The 19,234-nt window shown below is 32.5% G+C and overlaps 1 protein-coding gene across 1 annotated transcript in view; it reads right to left on the reverse strand.

Moving 5' to 3' along the window:
- The window catches only part of METTL15 (methyltransferase like 15), a 213,452-nt gene that overhangs the window by 104,672 nt on the left and 89,546 nt on the right, over positions 1 to 19,234 (reverse strand). The window contains 1 exon segment of the mRNA XM_005654689.3: positions 6,542 to 6,678. Within this exon segment, the coding sequence (XP_005654746.2) occupies positions 6,542 to 6,678 (137 nt within the window).

A 19,234-nucleotide genomic window follows, 5' to 3' on the forward strand; every position in this document is an offset into this window, starting at 1 on the left:
AGAGGGAATCATATTTGGAAGTAATCACTTAAATAAGCCAGTGTACAAATAAAAAAAAAAAAACCTACTTGAAAAAGTGATGATAAACTCAAGGAACAGCAAAAGGATAAACACCATTCTCAATGGTGAAAAACTGAAAGCATTTCCACTAAGATCAGGAATAAGACAGGGACAGCCACTTTCACCACTGTTTTGGAAGTCCTAGCAAGGGCAATCAGAGAAGAAAAAGAAATGAAAGGAATACCAATCAGAAAAGAAGAAGTAAAACTATCACTTTGCTGATGACATGATACAATACCTAGAAAATCCTAAAGAACTACCAGAAAACTGTTAGAGTTCATCAATGAATTTGGTAAAGCTGCAAGATACAAAATTAATACAGAAATCCATTGCATTTCTATATATTAACAATGAAAGATCAGAAATAGAAATAAACCATCTCATTTACCATCACATCTAAAAGAATAAAATACCTAGGAATAATCCTACTTAAAGAGACAAAAGATCTGTACTCTGAAAACTATAAAATGCCAATGAAAGAAATCAGACAACACAAACAGATGGAAAGATATGCCATGCTCTTGGATTGGAAGAGTCAATACTGTCAAAATGAATCAAAACAAAAAAAAAAAAAAGAGAGAGAGACTAATTAGTAACATTTCTTAGTGAAATTTATGAATATCAAAAATATTCAAAGAAATATATCTAGTAAACATATAGCCTGATAGTGGGAGGAGGGTGTGAGAAACTTAGGAAAGGAAAAATTAAACTAGGTTGACCTCAGACTTCTCCAAAAAACTCTATGTTAGAAGAAAAATAGTACTATCTAATACGATTCCCAAAATGGTATACTAAATCAGCTACTGCCCATGTAAGAAAGCATTAGTAACACAGTCTCAGGTAGACTGTGTAGATGTTTTCCTTATGCATATTTATAGAAATACTAAGATGGAATTAGTGGGCTGAGAAATGAGACTACACAAAGAGCTCAAAATGAGACTTATAGTATTATAAGAAGGCTAATGGGGTGCATCAAAACAAAGGAAATTAATTTAAGTAAAATTATTTTAAATATGACTGCCAAACAATGCAAATGCTAACTAATAACTATCATAATAGTAGATATTAATGTCTAAAATCCAAAATAATATTTTAAAAGTCAAGAAGTGGAGTGGGAAAGAAAAGGGTAATAAAAGTGGAAGTAATAAATTCTCTCTTTACATGGAGTGGTTTATCAATAAATATTTTTTCTGCATAATAAACAATAAAAAATGTTTACTTTTAATCTCAAAAAATTCTAACATCAGCCAGTAGTAAATAAAAAAATAGAAATGTCATCAAAATTGCTAAAGGCAAAAACAAATATATATATATGAATATATATATATATATATATACACATGGTTAAAGGATGCAAGAAATTTTAAATGCAGAAAAATTTGAGCAAAACACAAAAATAGAAAATATAAAACATGATGACATAGAAAGAGCAAGCATATCCTTATTTAAAAATCTTTTACAGAAAACATACTCAGATTTGTTTACACAAAGTACATCTGGTATTTGTTGTTTATAGGAAGTACAACTAAAATAATTTAGCACAGAAAGATTTAAAATAGCAGGATTATGGACGTAGATAAGACTATATTAGAATTGGGATTCTAATAAATTTTTAATTACATAAAGAAGTATTCTACAATTAATAAAATTCTTTAAGATAACATTATGAAATATGAATGTGCTGATAATGCATAAATAGCATAAAATTTTGTAAACTATATTTGTACATGTATGAATGCATATATATATATATATATATACACACACACACACACACACATAACCAGAAAGATTAGGAGGAAATGAATTACTTTAATTTTCTTCTCAGTACTTTTCTGTATCGTATAATTTTAAGAAAAAAAAAATTTTTTTTATTGTATTTTTGCCTTTTCTAGGGCCGCTCCCACGGCATGTGGAGGTTCCCAGGCTAGGGGTCTAATCAGAGCTGTAGCCGCCAGCCTACACCAGGGGCACAGCAACGCGGGATCCGAGCCGCTTCTGCGACCTACACCACAGCTCACGGGGCAAGGTCGGATCCTTAACCCACTGAGCAAGGCCAGGGATCGAACCCGCAACCTCACGGTCCCTAGTCGGATTCGTTAACCACTGTGCCACGATGGGAACTCCAAAAATTTATTCATTTATTTATTTATTTTGCTTTTTTTTTTTTTAGAAAAAATATTAATCACAAACACAAAATACTATAATCAATGGAAAGGTATATCCTGATTCTGAATTGGATGCTGAATAGGATGTCAATTCTTTCTAAATTACATATTTAATATAATTGATCAAAATGGTTTTTTCAGATGAGTCAAGATATTCTACCATTTTACAAGTATTAAAAAATTCAAACAAGAAATAGTATATACAATATAATGAAATGACAAAAAGATGGAATGAAATAATACAAAATCATTACTACTGATTAGGTGGTGGAAGATATGTGAGTTTAATTTTTTTCTATATACTTTTCTGTATAACATAAATTTACCCCAATGAGAATACCTACTTTTAGAAACTATTAAAAGTAACAGCTTATATTTTTATAATCTGCTTAAACATACAAATTATAGAATCAATAATGACTTTCATTTTTTTCTTTATATATGTCTATATTCTCTAAACTCAGTATACAGAACACATATTATTCCTAAATTCAGAAAAATTTTGTTTTAAAAAATTGTCTTCCAACATCAACCTTCCACTGTGGTAAAAGTCAGCTAACACCCCACTGCTCCAATTTTAATGTGTTTCCTCTTGTACAGTCTTCAGAGGCAATGGGGAAAAGTTTCAGTTTTCAAACAACAGGTGATCTGACATGTCATCTTTTTTGAAAGAGCTAAAATGGGTTAGCCTAAAATTCAGCCTTCCTATGAATTGCTTAGTTTTCTGTGAAATGTTAGTTTCTATTTTTGACTTAGTTTTGACAGACTGAAGAACAGGGGATTTTTCTGGAGAAGAATAGGCTCCTCTATGACAACAGCTAAATAAATAAATAAATACAAGAAAGAACTGTATTTCCTCACATTGAAATGACAAAAGGTTTCCTTTTGCACACTTTACTACAAGCTGTAACTACATATGTATTTTTAAGAAAATAAGCAATCTATTTAATCTGTCCATCCTTCTAACCAAGCATCCACCCATTTATCCATTATCCCCAGAAATAATCCCTAGCCCCAAATTGTTTTTCTTTGTCACGTACATTTTTATACTATAACTATATATGTAGGTATTTATAAATAATAACACAGCATCACTTGGCATTGTCTACTTTATGTATGCATGCAGAGATGTAATCACATAATCTCTAGGTTTGTTTCTGTTAATCATTGTTTTCCCTTTCTCCATAGCTCCCTCTACCACTAATTGCTTCTTTTTCAAGTTCTCCATGATCATATAGACAAATACTGTAATAAGGAATATGTTTCCTTAGATACTTATTCTTTTATTGGAATGGGATAGATTCTAATCAGGTTACTTATTTTTTGGTACTAAAAGATATCCATGAAAACTAAATATCCTTTCCTGCATATCCTCACTTTCAAAACTGTTATATGTTTCCAGTCTGATAAGTATAAATTACTCTACCATTATTAATTCATTTCCCTCCTCACTGTTACTTACATGGAACATTTTTTCACACCTTAATCTTCCATGAGTGACTTTTCTATCCTCTGACCATTTTTAAAACTGGAATCTGTTGTCTTATCAATTTTGAGAGAATTCTCCCTATATAATATAATATTGATGGGGTTCAGGACAAGATACCTCAAAATATGTCCCCTTGACATAATGAACATTTTAAACTGAAACAATTTTAGAAATGGCACATGCAGGAAGAACTTTCTGCTCCTCCTGTAAAAGCAGGTCCTAAGAGATGCCCTCCCTATACCAAAAAGACAGAAGATTGCTTTATCTCTGAAAATGATGAGACAATGAAAGGAATGTGAATAAATGGGACTTGCTAAACTTCCCCCAGATTACTATACTTAGCTCATACCCTTTGTCCTGTCATATTTGCCCATAACTTTCCACTCTTCATCAAATCTAATATAAAGATGCTCTGTTTCAATTATGTCTTTGGGTCTTCATTTCCTTATGAAGTCTCATGTGTCACATAAAACGTAAATAAATTATATATTTTTCTCTTGATAATCTGTCTTTTGATACAGGGATCTGCTGAGAACTTAGAAGGGTAAAGATGAAATATATTTTTCCTCTCTACAATATCAATCCTTTTCCTGTTCTCTGTATTACTAATATTTCCTTTCTAAGTTAACTGTTTGGAAACTTTACCACACTACTTTTGCCACATATTTTTAAAATTTTTATATAAATAGATATTTCTATTACATACTTTCATAGATTTATGATTTCTAGTCTCAATTAAGAGAGTTTTTTACCCCTAGAATGTATATATAATCTCAGGACTCTTATTTTCAATTTTTCCTTCCTTTCTTACTCTATCTGGAAGTTATTTTTGGATATGACTTAAAAAAGAGGTACATTTTATTTTATTCAAGTTTGATAGCCATTGTACCAATGCCATTTATTTAGTAATGTACTAGTTTCTCAATGAATTAAAATTTTTTATCTTTTACTCTTTTATATAGTAGAATCTATATCTGGATTTTCTCATCCACTAACACATTTGCCTATTCTTATGCCAATATCATATTGATTTCACTATAGTAAATTTATAGTGTGATCTGACCTCTGGTAAGACAAGTTTCCTCTCAATTTTTTCTTTTTCTCAAAAGACCTTGTCATTTTCCTCTCATATATACAAGATTATATTATCCAAATTAAAAAAAAAATCAGTTAAGGTGAAATAAATTGGGATAGTTCCTGGAAGAAAAATAAATACATATATTAATTGGGTTCCACCCCTAAACGAATATGCTTTCTCTTTTGTTCAGAACTTGTGGGTCTCTCAATTAAATTATATAGGTCTATTTTTATTTGAAATATATCTTTCTTGTTAAATTTATTACTAAATATTCTATATAGTTTTAGGTACTTTTAAGAAAGGAAATACAAATAAACTACTTAATTAAAATATCCTATTAACCAAGAGCAAGACAGCAATTATTTTCTCAAAAGGTGAAATACTATGACAATCTAGTCAAAATCAGGATATAAATGTGAATTAATTTCTGTACATACTTTAATCAATATTTTTGGACGGTCTAGAAGATGTAAATAAGAAATTTAGGAAATTTACAGAGCACTGTAAACTAGCTGTAATGGAAAAAATTAAAATCATTAAAAAAAGACATTAAAGTGAAAATATTCTGTTTTTTATAATGACTTGACTGAATACTTAAAAACTCAAAAGGACTTGTAAAACTAATAAGATGATACAATAAAATGGTTAGATAAAATCTAATAACCTACTCAAGCAGTAAACACCCAGATAGGGAAATGGGAAAAAATATTCCTTTTCACTTAGAGATTTAATAAGAATAGGTATCTGATCATCATGATGCTTATTAAACATCATTGACTGATGGAGCCATCTCTGTATTCTTCAGTTAAACCCTACTAGGCCATAGATATTACTGTTTTAACTAATGATGGGTGAGTTAGATATGTATAGTATTGCATTTTGAATTATACTTCAGTGAGGCTGGATTTTTTTTTTTCTTTTTCCTTTTATACTATCACTAACAAGATTAGGTGTTAAAACAATACTAGATTCAATATAAAATGAACTTTAAGAGCTTTCTATATTTACCATAGTCAGGACTAGTATAAAAGGTAATACTCTTTCCTATTCTTAAAGAGCTATTTACAATGGCAAATGTGGTCACTGTGCATTTTTCTATGTACTTTAGTTACTTTTCTAATCTCTTTTACAGTAATAATCTATAGAAGTTTTATAATTATTGAGTCAATTTTAGTAATTTATATTTGGCTAGGACAGCATTCATTTCATCTAGCTTTCACATATTGCCACATGATTACAGTAGTATTATCTTTTAATTTACCTTATGTCTATGGTTGGTCTCTCTCAATCTTAATCATATATTTTTGCTCTCTTTTTTCCGTAACAATCAGAATGAAAACGGATTTTTCTATTTTCTTTTTTTTAATATTTTTATTTTTTGGCCATGTCTGCGGCATGCGGAAGTTCCCAGGCCAAAGATAGAACCTGTGCCACAACAGTGACCTGAGCCGCTGCAGTGACAGCACTGGATCTTTAACCTGCTATGCCACAAGGGTACTACCAATTTAGTTATTTTCAAAATGAAAAATTATTTGGGATTTCTTTCTTCTTTTGTTTATTGGGGTGGCGGGTTTAGTTTCTTTTTAAAAGATTTTAAAAATAGCATTTACATCAATTCCTTTGGGATAAAAAGGGAGGAAATAGTATAGCAGAGTATTATAGAAGGGAGGATAGATTCCAAGATTGAAACCAAGCTCTATAAAACTCAGCACCAAAATTAAATAATTACACAAAAGTATTACTTACGGATACACTTCTGAAAGCTGTTCAGCGATTGCATAAGCTGTTGGGTCTCTGTCCAAGGCATACAGAATAATATCTGACTCCTTCTGTAGAATGGCTTTTGTATGTCCTCCTGAACCAAACGTCATATCTAGAAAAAACTAGCCAACACAGAAAAGAAAATTACTCTTTAGCATGAACAAAATTTATTTTTGCCAGATACGTTAATTTCTAAACAAACATAATGATTTTCAGAGCTGATAGCAAATAGAAAAAAATTTATAAATTTTTTGCTGAGAGTTCAATTTGTCATACATGAGATCTGGATCAATTATGAGTGATCAGTCCAAAAGAACTTGTCAGAGTATCAGCAAAATAATAACCTCTGGCACAGGCTGGACAATTCAACACAAATTTACCTTTTCTTCCATACAATCATATAAAAAAAGAAGTCACAATTGGGCAAAAACCAGACCTGGACCATAAGAAACATGTGAACAAGACAGTTGATTGTAGGTAGAAGTCAAGATACTCTTGGCACATTCCCTCAAACTTATGTTCTTAGTTGAATGTACTCTCTCAAAAAGCTTCACTGATATGATGAAAATAAAAACAAGTATTCTAATAATACTGAATGTTATGGCAACATACACTAAAAGTCAGATTGTTAAAAATATTTAAACATGTAACTTTTAAAAAGTTCATGTGTGCCCTCCACAAAGGAAATTCCTGTAATGAATCTGAACATTTCCCTACCGCGAATGTTACAACTTATTTCAGGGAGAGTGGTCAGCGACAAGGCATGATTATGCTTTGAATTTTTTTCTGTAAGCTACCATGCTGAGTCCTCTCCTCTGATTAAGCCCTCAAAAAAGTTAGCCTGCTATTCAAAGAATATACAGAGGAAATATTCTGATAAAAACTGAGAAGAGAGATACAAAATATAAGATGTAAATGTGTTTTTTTAAAAAAGGTACAAGTATTGATTTTTAACATAAATGTGTTAGTATAAATTAAACTTGAACTTCTATTACTCAGTACAAAATGTATGGCTACATACATTTTTCACCTTTTTAAAACAGTAACTTTAAAACAGAACTTAAAAGCCATTATATTGTCTTTATTGCTGTTAGGAGTACATACTTAAATCTCAAACTCAAATTATTTCCCTTCCCAGCCTATAATTTATTTTATGCATCTATGAATAGGTAAAAATCTTTCACCATAGCTTCCCTCAGTTTAGAACATGGTAGAGGTTTAGCATAATTTAAACTAAGAACTTTTCCAGGCAAAAATATAAACCACTTTCTTGTTATGTCCCAATATCAAGTCTTATATAACACTGGGTTTAAACTAAGAGTACATAAAATAAAATAATTTGCATATGATTACATTACCCCAAGCCAGGAAAGTCCCAATCAATATTTAAAAGGAAAAATCCTCATTATTAAAAATATTCTGCAAGATGTAAGATGATGATTATAATTTACATGATTACTTTTTAATATATCACGATTATGCCCTTGGAGACATACTGACAATCAAGGAAGTTTCCACAGGAAAAAAAATAATCTATTACCAACCAAGAGTAACACAAAGCAAAAAGTGCAGACAAACAGAATTTATGAAACTAGAAGTGAATCCTACCATATGTCCTGGGTTCATATACACTGGCCATCAAATATAATAAGCAGTACAACTGAAATGAGGGCCAATTAGTTTTTCCTTTCTTCTGGGTCATTAAGTTGACAAATAAATACATTTTTTAATTTGTACAAGTTGATAGTAAAATAAGACTTGAGAATTTTTTTTTTGCTTAACAAATACATAAGAACAATAAATATGAATGTTTCAAAACAACCCTTTTATGAGTTTCAACTATACATATATACAGATGTATGTCTTATGCTCCAAACATATAAGGAATTCTTTCTTTGAAATTACCTAATGTAATTTATCTAAAATGCCAAACCTATATGTGATATCAAGAGTTTTTTCCTGGTAACTTCACTTATCACCTGTATAATCCTGGCCAAATCATTTTAACTCTCTGCGGTTTAACTGCTTTATCTAAGAAAAGGGGATAAAATGTACCCATGTTCACCTCAGAGATTTATAAAGATTATCTTATTTCTTCTTTACAGCCATGAAGTAGGTGTTAGTAAATCTGACATACACAGAAACTAATATTACACTAAGCTAGTTAAGTGGCAAATGTAAGAACTGAATACAGGTATATCTGACTCTAAAACCTATATTCTTTCTCCCACCACTCTGACTCTGCATTAACAATAAAGTCTATATTTGGACACTGCTTTATGATTTTCCAAGTATTAAGGTTTTCCTACTTTATCTTATAAAAGCTCTGTAAGAGAATATAGACAAGTGGCATCATTTCCACTTTCACAAAAAGAAAACACAGGTTCAAAGAGATAATGTGATTTGAGATCATATTCATAGTAAGTAAGGGAAAGAGAATTCTAAAAAAAGTCTCACTAACTCTGAATTCTGTTCTCTTTCTGAAAAAAATTAAGAGAGAAGAAGGGAGGAAGAGAGTGAAAGAACAAAATAAAAAAAATTAGTAGGTGGTCTAAGAATCATGACAGATAGCATCATAGAAATTATACAAGAAAAGTATAGTGTTTTAGAGATGACACATTCTCCACAGAATTCAGACTTGAAAACTAGTCTATCTTTACATAGCAGGTTAACTCTTTTTGTTTGTTTGTTTGTTTGCAGGTTAACTCTTGACAACTCTCTTTCTCTCTCTTTTCTTCTCTTCTTTCAAGAAGATGCCTAAATATTTAGAACTTTAGAATGAATGTTCTCCAAAGATTTTTCCATGGAAGAAAGAAAAAACTATCTTTAGTATCATTTGAAAATGACCACTTTTGTATCCTTTAGCTACAAAAAAAAAAAAGTTCAGAAAAAGAGAATGGTAGTTACCCTGGGTTAGTGGTGTCTTTAGGAAAAGGAAAAAAAAAAAAAGACTTCTTTGAAGTTGGGTGGAGGAGAGATGGAAAAGATGAACAAATTCCAGAAAGGTGTAAGACCAATGAAGTGACTGACAGGTGATTAAAATCTCAGAGTAGCTGGCTAGATGATGAACTGAAGGATAAATCATGAGTTTTCCAGTGCTACCAGAGATTTCCATTTCTCTCCATGGCACAGAGGAAGGCAAACTTTTGGTCCTAGAGGGTCTACAAAAGTTAAAACAAAAGGCATTTTAGGCAAAACTAAATGTGACATGAGGTAAGAAGATGCAGTGCCTCTGTATAGCTCCGGATGGTGTGTAGGGTCTGGGGGGATAAATGAAATTGATATTCTCCACAGGGAGACTGGGATCAGAATCAAAGTGAAGATTATTTAAAGAAAAAAAAAAAACTAGCATTTGAGGATGAGGATTCATAACTACAACTCTCTAACTCTGCCTCCAATTTAATATGGTTGCATCAGTGCACAGTAGTAGGTGTTTAGTATGTACTTAATGATGTGATATGAAAAAAGCTCAGTCTCCCATTGTAACTATGATAAATATAGCAACACTCATCTATGCACATGAATTCAGAATTAGTCATCAAAATATAAGACTCATTATGACAGGATCACATAAAATCACAAGATGCCCAACTTTTCTTTCTTTCTTTTTGCTTTCTGGGCCATACCCACAGCATGTGGAAGTTCCCGGGCTAGGGGTCGAATCGTCGGAGCTGCAGCTGCTGGCCTACACCTCAGCCACAACAAGAAGGCATCAGAGCCGTGTCTGCGACCTACGCCACAGTTCAAGGCAACACCGGATCCTTAACCCACTGAGCAAGGCCAGGGATCAAACCCGTATCCTCATGGTTCCTTAGTTGGGTTACTTAACCACTGAGGCATGAATAGAACTCTCAATGCCCAGCTTTAAAGAGTCATTTAACATCAATGTATTCCTAACATTACCAATTGATTCATTAATCAAAGAACTTTTTCAGAACACTAATAATGATGTGTAATTATATAACTGTACGTAGCATTATGTTTTTACTTGCTGATCAGTCTCCTTTATATTTGAAAAAGAAAATGAACATTTCTTATTTTAGGTTAACTCTTTTAATCAAATACAATTAAATGACATTTTATCCCCCAGAGTCTTCTAAATATCATAGAAAAGATTAGATTCTACTTTTCACTGTGACAAGTCACACCTGAATAGCTGAGCTATAGCTGTGGATCTCATATGGACAGGGCACTGATACAGAGTTTCAAAGCTCAGCCCATAACAGACTAGTCTACCCTTCATTTTACTCATAAGGAAACCAAGGCCTAAAGAGGGTAGCTAGAAGCTAGTTAAAGGCAAAGCTAATACTAAAACCCAGATCCTATGCTTATTCCACTTGGTCTTATAATACTCCCCAACTGAAATTACATAATCACACTTAAATAAAAACAAGAGTACTTTGAAAAAGTTCTTTTTTCCTTAACATAAGGTAGATACAAGTAGATACCTTAAGCTTCTGACACAGTTAAAAAACAATCACTAGTCTATCATTTTAATATTCTTAAGACTTTATGATGATAAATCTTTGGAATTAAATTCCAAAGACAAGTACATTTTATATGTGGCCTAAAAAAAATGTATGCCCATTATGTGTAACAACAACTGGTAAAGACTCAATTCTTGATGGGTTGCAGCTTTCAAACTGATCTGGACATTAAAAACAAAAAATTTAAAACACTTAAAATCATAGACACATGGGTGATTAAAGCTAGAAATTATATATATATTTAATCTTAGTTTAAGTCCATAATTATACCACTCTGTCTTTATGGATGATATCTAGCACTCTCCTTTGATGCCTTTCACATGTGATCCTTTAAGACAGCTAAGGCTGCTCTCTGAGGCGGGAAGACTGACAGAAATCAAGGGATCTGCCCAAGATCACCCTGCATAGAATACATACTTAAAAGATTTTTTTTTCCCCATCTAAGACTTCTAATCATTGAAATTTTCATACTGGAACAACACTGTTAAAACTGGACATGAAAACATTTTTAGCCATGAATAGTATGAGGGCAGATATTCCAATTTCATTTTCCTAATGTTGATTAGTCATTTCCAATCTGTGCAAGATTTTTAATAGTAAGTTCTCATCTGAATTTGGAAACAATATGGTCTGATTTTACTTCAAAAATTCTTCCTAAGAATATTTTCTTTTAGAAATTACTAATTTAAAATTTTTAGAATTAAAGTGCTTTTGAAGGAATTTTAGTTCAAGTTCATCTATTTGTAACTAGGCTCATTTTGAAATACTTTCTCAGGCATATACTTAACTTTTTAGAGTTTTTAGTAGGTAATTAAATTAACTTGCATGTTATTAATTACTAATATGTGTATTTACTGAATATTCAGAATAGATACAGCTATAGGAAGTAATACAAAGATAGTAAGTTATGGGCCTTCTAGTTCAGTGAGAGAATGTAGACATGTACACATATAATTATTAATAAATAGAAATCAACAATACAAGAAAGGTATATATAATAATTTACAAGAAGTTAAAAAACAGATATTAATTTTAATCAGTAGTGAGATAAATGAAACTGAAGTATGTTACATTTCAGTTAGACCTTGAAGGTTTGGCAGAACTCAGAGCTCATTTTTTCTTTTCACTCTCCATATTCTCCAGATCAAATTAGGTACCAAAGCCTGCTGATTTTAACATACACACAAGTCTTAAATCTTTCCATTCTAATTTTTAACTCAGGCCACCATATTTCTTTACTTTATTATTGCATTGGCTCACAACTCATATCCATGCATCTAATCTTACTTTAATTTAATTCTTCTCGCTATCCTGTTAACAGGATATCCTTTTGAAAATAAAATTGTAGCATGTGACATTCCTACTTAAGTCCCCTCACAGGCTCTCCAAGGCTACATGATAGAATTCAAACTTCTAAAAATGGACAATAGTCTTCATATTTAGTCTCTTCATTTCCTTCCAACATTATTTCTCACTATTCCCAGACATGAGTTTTATAACATATTCTCTAGCAATACAGAACTACATGCAATAATCAAACATGCCAAACTGTCTTGCACCTTTTCTCCCTTTTTGTCTTGTCCAAACTCTAACTTTATTCTTAAACAATTATGAGAGTTCTAATATGTCTACAGCTCTATTCCAAGAGTTGAAAATATAATAGCATGACAAAATAGACATGGGTCCTCCTCTCATGTAGTTTTCAACCTGATGGTATTGATATCTTTAATACACTGTCCTTTCTTTCTAGAATAACCTCTGAAAGATGCCCTAAACATTTATGTCCCTGCTGCTAAACAATAAATAATATACAGCATACAATCAATAAATATCTTCTGGGTAAATAAAAACAAGGAGAATCAGATCTTAGCAAAGGCATAGACAGAGAAAGAGATAACTCAGGTATATGTACAGCCATGTGACTAGAATATAGGATATAATAAAAGAAGGCAGTAGAAAGGAGAAAAAGAGAAAAAAAGAGAAGGAAAAACGAACAGCTCTCATATATGTTCCAGATTCTTTGTTAATTTTTGCAATATGTTTCCCGTCTTAATCCTCATAGGAGCACTGGAAGATGCACAGGCCAGGAAATAATGTGGGAAAGGTAGAATGAGGTCAAAATGAAGAAGTTCTAAAAGGCTAGGATATGTAACTTGCACCCTATTTGCTACACACTGAACAGCTTTAAGAACTTTAAGTACAAAAAAAATAATTTCACTGCCAACAGTATTACATGGATGCTTCAGTGTAAGAACATAGTGGTGGAGCTCCCGTCGTGGCGCAGTGGTTAACGAATCTGACTAGGAACCATGAGGTTGCGGGTTCGGTCCCTGCCCTTTCTCAGTGGGTTAACGATCCGGCGTTGCCGTGAGCTGTGGTGTAGGTTGCAGATGCGGCTCGGATCTGGCATTGCTGTGGCTCTGGCATAGGCCCGGGCTTCAGCTCCAATAGACCCCTAGCCTGGGAACCTCCATATGCCGCGGGAGTGGCCCAAATAAATAGCAAAAAAAAGGCAAAAAAAAAAAGAACATAGTGGTGACCTGGTGAAAGACAGCCAAGTAAAGAGGACACAAGAACTTGAACTGGCAATGGGAATGGAGAGAAATTATAAATACGTCTAATTAATTTCATGTTTACTTTATGTAAGACATGGTGGTCAACATTTTATCTGCATTATTCATTTTATACATTGGCATAAATATATATATATACACACACGATTAGTTAATTGAATGTGATTCTCAAATCACACTCCGAGCCAAATTACTATTATTACTACTGTTTTACAGAGGAGAAAGGGAAGGTTTAGAGAGGATTAAGTAAGTTTTTTGAGACACGGTTAATGGTTAAACCTGATTTCAAAAACAATTCTGTCTCCTGAACCTATGCTACTTTACTTTTCTATAGAGGTAGAATAGTAATTAGATGTGGTGAATGGAGAAGTGAGAAAATTGTTTTAGTGATCACAAAGCATGCTAGCTAGGTAACTAAAAGGACAACAGATGCTATATTTTATGCAATTATTATGCGCCAGTGCTAAATATGTCACACCCTTTAAATTTTTGATATAATTTAATTCTTACCACAGTCAGTATAGTAGGTAAAACAATTCTACTTTAAGATGAGTACATTGGAGCCATTTACTTAGGAAAACTTGAATTGGTGGTATAATTAAAGATAGAGGCAGAAATAAGTTGAGCATTTCTTTTCCCTCCCATCCACACTGCCCCTCCACAACCTGCCACTTCCCGGTTAGTGTTAGTAAGGCCAAGGAACAACTTCGCACTCCAGAAGAGAGCAAATTAAAAGTATGCAAAGATACAGGCAGCTTAATAGGGAGAGGAAAGACGTTTAAGAATTTCATATGGGAATTGAATGATACTTTGTAGTAAACTTGAAACAGTGAAGTGAGGGACATTTCTGAACAGAGATTTTGAAGAGAATAATAATAATAATAAAGAATCCACAAATGTAATAGGGTCAATTATAACAGCATAAATCCAAAGAGGGAACAAGAAGTTTGGTTTCCAAAAATGCTTAAAGAACATTAAGTTCTAATTGCATTTTCAAAAGCTCATCCTAATCAAAAACATTGATACATGTAAAAAAAGAATAAGGTAAATTATTTTCATTATATATCCAAATTATACTACACAGCCTTTGGGAATATTGTGTCCCAAATACAGTGTAGCTGGCACACATTTACCAAAGACAACAGAGGGGAGCTCCTTTGATATAACTAGCAAGGCAAATGTCAAAAGAGAGGACCTAGTTATTTGGATATGATATGATATATGATATGATATAATGGATATTCTAATAAAAAATCACTAGAAAGAGTAATCTGCTTTGTAATGTCACTGAAATAATTCTTAAGGCAAGCTGTTATTCTACCATTGAGTACTTAAATTACTCAAGACTATCAGTGACTTCTCTTAGGCGTTACTTATGTTTTCTGTCTAATCTGTTGACAGGTAGACATTTGTCACACTGATGCATTTGCAGACCTGAAATAAATTAGAACATATAACTGTAAACACAGAAGGCCACTAACCTTATAGTCGGCTAGTATTCTGAACCAACATTTTTCCTACAAAACTCCTTGATTCATTATTATCTTGTCAAGGACTGCAGAGTATCTGTCTGCTATGTGCTTATTTTGTTTTATTTGTAACTATTACATGGGTTTATGTAAAAGGAAAAAAATCACAAAAGAACATAAAAGTTATACCACAAACAAAACAATCAATGCATTGCAATAAATTTATCTCCTTTCTCATTTTATGGAGAATATTGGTGTTACTATGATGACTCATTCTGCCTAAATTCTGCAAACATTTCATCTTGTAGCTTAAATTCTTATTCACAAGAGAAATCTTGACTTGTCATAAAAAACCTTATTTTTATCTTCTTTATAAAGTATGTCCTTCAATTATATTAAATTAAATAATTGCAATAGTCATCCTTCTCAATGATGAGTAGCTTTTACTCTTGCCTGTAACATACAGCAAATTTCAATCATAAGCCCTAGCCCTGTTTGATCTGCTTTCAGATAAAATGGTTGAATTAACACAAATAGTTAAAAATAATATGGCATGGGTGGTCTCAATAAGCTTAATTTCACAAAGATCTCAGATCAAGACAAGGCCAATCTGTCAGTCAGTATCTTTTTAATGAGAAAAATAGTTTATAATCAACACAATCAAGAAATTCAGATAATATATTCTGGAAAAAATTTTTCATGAACATTAGACAACTACAAAGATGGACAGTTACTTTCTTCTAAGAATTATTAAACATATAGGTTGTTTCTAGTATTTGGAAAAATAATGTGAGAATAAGGCAATACTGAACTCTTTAATCAATGTGTTTAGCAAATGCTCTTTTCAAAAAATTTTGGTGGAGGGCAATTTTACTGAAGGTGGTTTCAATATGGTTCTAATATTAAACCCTTATTACCATTAAAATAAAACCATGATGGTAAGATTTCCTACTACTTTGCCTTCAAATAACATTGATTTTATATAAGTCAAAAAAGAACTATACATTTAAGTATTGGTGTATAATTCACTGTTGTGTATGTGTGTATATGTGTACAGGTGCATATGCATACGTATGCATATAAGGACAGGTGAGTAGGAAAGTCCATATTTCTTAACTTGTTTAAATATGACTCAAGATTGGAGAAGTTTCACAGTCAGACTTGGGATACATAAGAGTGACAAAAAGTATCATAAGAAAGGAAGAGAAAAAATAACCAAGAAAATGTCTTTAAAGTAATTCAAAATAATTAGAAGAGGCAAATTCAATAAAATACCTAAATACTTTTAGAACAAACTGCTTTTGTGACTTTTGAGTATTAAATGAATTAAAAAATAAGATATAAATGAGGTAGTGTGTTAAAAAAGAAAGTGACTTAAGGTCAAAATATCTGCTGTTTGATCCAGAACCTATATTTAATTGCCATAAAAGTTGGGCAAGGTACTTAACTTCTCTGAACCTCAATTTCTTCTTGTGTAAATGGAGATAAATATACAGTTTTAGTCCACATTACCAGGTTATTGGGTAGGCAAATAAGATGATATGCGTGAAGAAATTTGAAAATGATATAGTACTAGATAAATAATATTAATAAAATACATTTAAATTTAAAAAATAATTATTTATAATAGGCCTAAATTCCATAATAACTTATGCTAAATACAAAAGTAATTTAGGGGAGTCTCCTGGTGATCTAGTGGTTAGAATTCAGTGTTTTCACCATTGTGGCCCAGGTTCAATCCCTAGGCTGGGAACTGAGATCCCACATAAGCTAGTGCAAGCCATGACCGTGATAAAAAAAAAAAAAAAAAAAAAAAAAAAAAAAAAAAAAGTTATTTTTTTTGTTTTTTTAGGGCTGCATCCATGACCTAGGGAAATTCGCAGGCTAGGGGTTGAATTAGAGCTATAACTGCTGGCCTACACCACAGCTCACGGCAATACTGGATCTTTAATGCACTGAGCAAGGCCAGGGATTGAACCCATGTTCTCATGGATATTAGTTGAATTCATTTCTGCTTAGGCAAGATGGGAACTCCAAAGGAAAACAAAAAAAGTAATTTAACATACAAAAAACATTTCATAGCTTTTTAATTTGAAGAAATACTTTAACAGAACTTTCAGGTGGCAGATGGTCCTTAAAAAGGAGCCTCTCAGTAATGTTAACACTTTGGGGGGCTGGGAGGGGGAGTTTCAAAGAATTTTAAATGCAATAAAAATCACCTACGATTTATCTGGAATAAGACAAGTTCATAATTAGTTTGACTTTGCTATGTCTTAAAATTAAAATACTTTCAAAATATCTTTAATTCAGCCCAAATTGAAATCAATAGCTTACTAGATGATCTCTTAAACACTTACTCTTTAAAAATACATTATTGGAGTTCCCGTCATGGTTCAGTGGTTAACAAATCCGACTAGGAACGATGAGGTTGTGGGTTCGAACCCTGGCCTCGCTCAGTGGGTTAAGGATCCAGCATTGCCGTGTTGCAGATGTGGCTCAGATCCCATCTTGCTGTGGCTCTGGTGTTGGCCGGTGGCTACAGCTTGGATTGGACCTCTAGCCTGGGAACCTCCATACGCTGCAGGTGCAGCCCTAGAAAAGACAAAAAAAACCCAAAAAAATTAATAAATAAATAAAATTAAAAATACATTCCTAAAATGTAAATATTATTATTTTTAAGATAATACCTTCAAAGATTTTTTTTATTATAGCCCTTAAACTTTTATTGCACTACTAATCATATTTTGATGTGTGAACAATTCCATGTAGGGACAATGAATTGGACTGTGGAGCTAATTTAACTACGCTAGTATTCTAACATATTACTGGAAACAAAGCATCCAATATTTCTCAATTTTAAACCTACCAGGAAGACTTTATACAACTTTCAGTGTGGCCAGTTGACTAAAAGGAAGCAACAGTCCTACTAAAATCAATTATCCAACTACCTTGATAATAAAGCAAAAACTATGCACTTATTGTATGAATTCTGTATGGAAGATACAGAATTTTGGAGTGTAAATTTTACATGTAGGTAAAAGAATTATAAAATATACTCCTTGTTTCCTAATTGACATTCAATCTACTTGGAGAGACCAAACATATTCCTGAAATGATTAAATAACGAGGAAGAAAATTCCAGACTTGCCAAATACCAACGTATAATTACATGTCACTGTTAACAGAAGTAAACTATGTTTTATGGAAGCAAATAGTACTCTATGCCATCACGGTCTGAAAAGTCTCCCTCATCAAAGATGACGTCCCCAACTCAAACCTTGATTATAACTAGCTAATAGAGCAAAGAATGTGTCTCAGGAGACAGGAGAAGTCTGAAACAAAGATAAAGGAACTTGATTCTTGAATCATGAATTGATTTAATTGTATAGAATACAGGATCTGTAAAAAGAAGATCAGGTTGAATGTTAGGTTGTTTAACCTTTCTGAGTCTGCTCTCTTAGTTATAAAATGAAGTCAGAAACACTGACCCCACAGGGTCACAGAATAAAAAAGAAATACACACACACATGCACACACACACACACACACACACATATATCTATATACATAAAATGTTTAGAACACTTCCTGGGGAGTTTCCACTGAGGCTCAGTAATAAACCCAACAAGCATCCATGAGAATGTAGGTTCAATCCCTGGCCCCACTCAGTGGGTTAAGGATTGGGGGTTGCCTTGAGCTGCAGTGTAGGTCACAGATATGGCTCTCATCTCCCAGTGCTGTGGCTATGGCATAGGCCGGCAGCTGTAGCTCAGATTCAACCCCTAACCTGGGAACTTCCATATGCCATGGGTGCAGCCCTGGAAAAAAAAAAAAAAAAAAAGGAAAGAAAGAAAGGAATAATTCCTGGCAAATAGTGAGTGATTAAAAAATAATGACGATAATACCTACTACTTCCACTGACAAGAAGCACAAGAACATATGACAACCCATAAAGTGACAGGACTTGTACTAGGATAATGACAGATAGGAAAGGAAGAGTCCTTATAAGAGAAATGACAGAAGGAATGCTAGCATGAAGAAGTACTCACTCAAAAGAACTTAAGCTTGGATATAAATGATAAAGTCAGAAAAAAGTCAAAGTTCTCACAAAACTTTCAAAGCTATTTGCACTAAAGAATGATGATAGCA

The sequence above is a fragment of the Sus scrofa genome, chromosome 2, assembly GCF_000003025.6.
Source record: "Sus scrofa isolate TJ Tabasco breed Duroc chromosome 2, Sscrofa11.1, whole genome shotgun sequence".
Classification (NCBI taxonomy): domain Eukaryota; kingdom Metazoa; phylum Chordata; class Mammalia; order Artiodactyla; family Suidae; genus Sus; species Sus scrofa.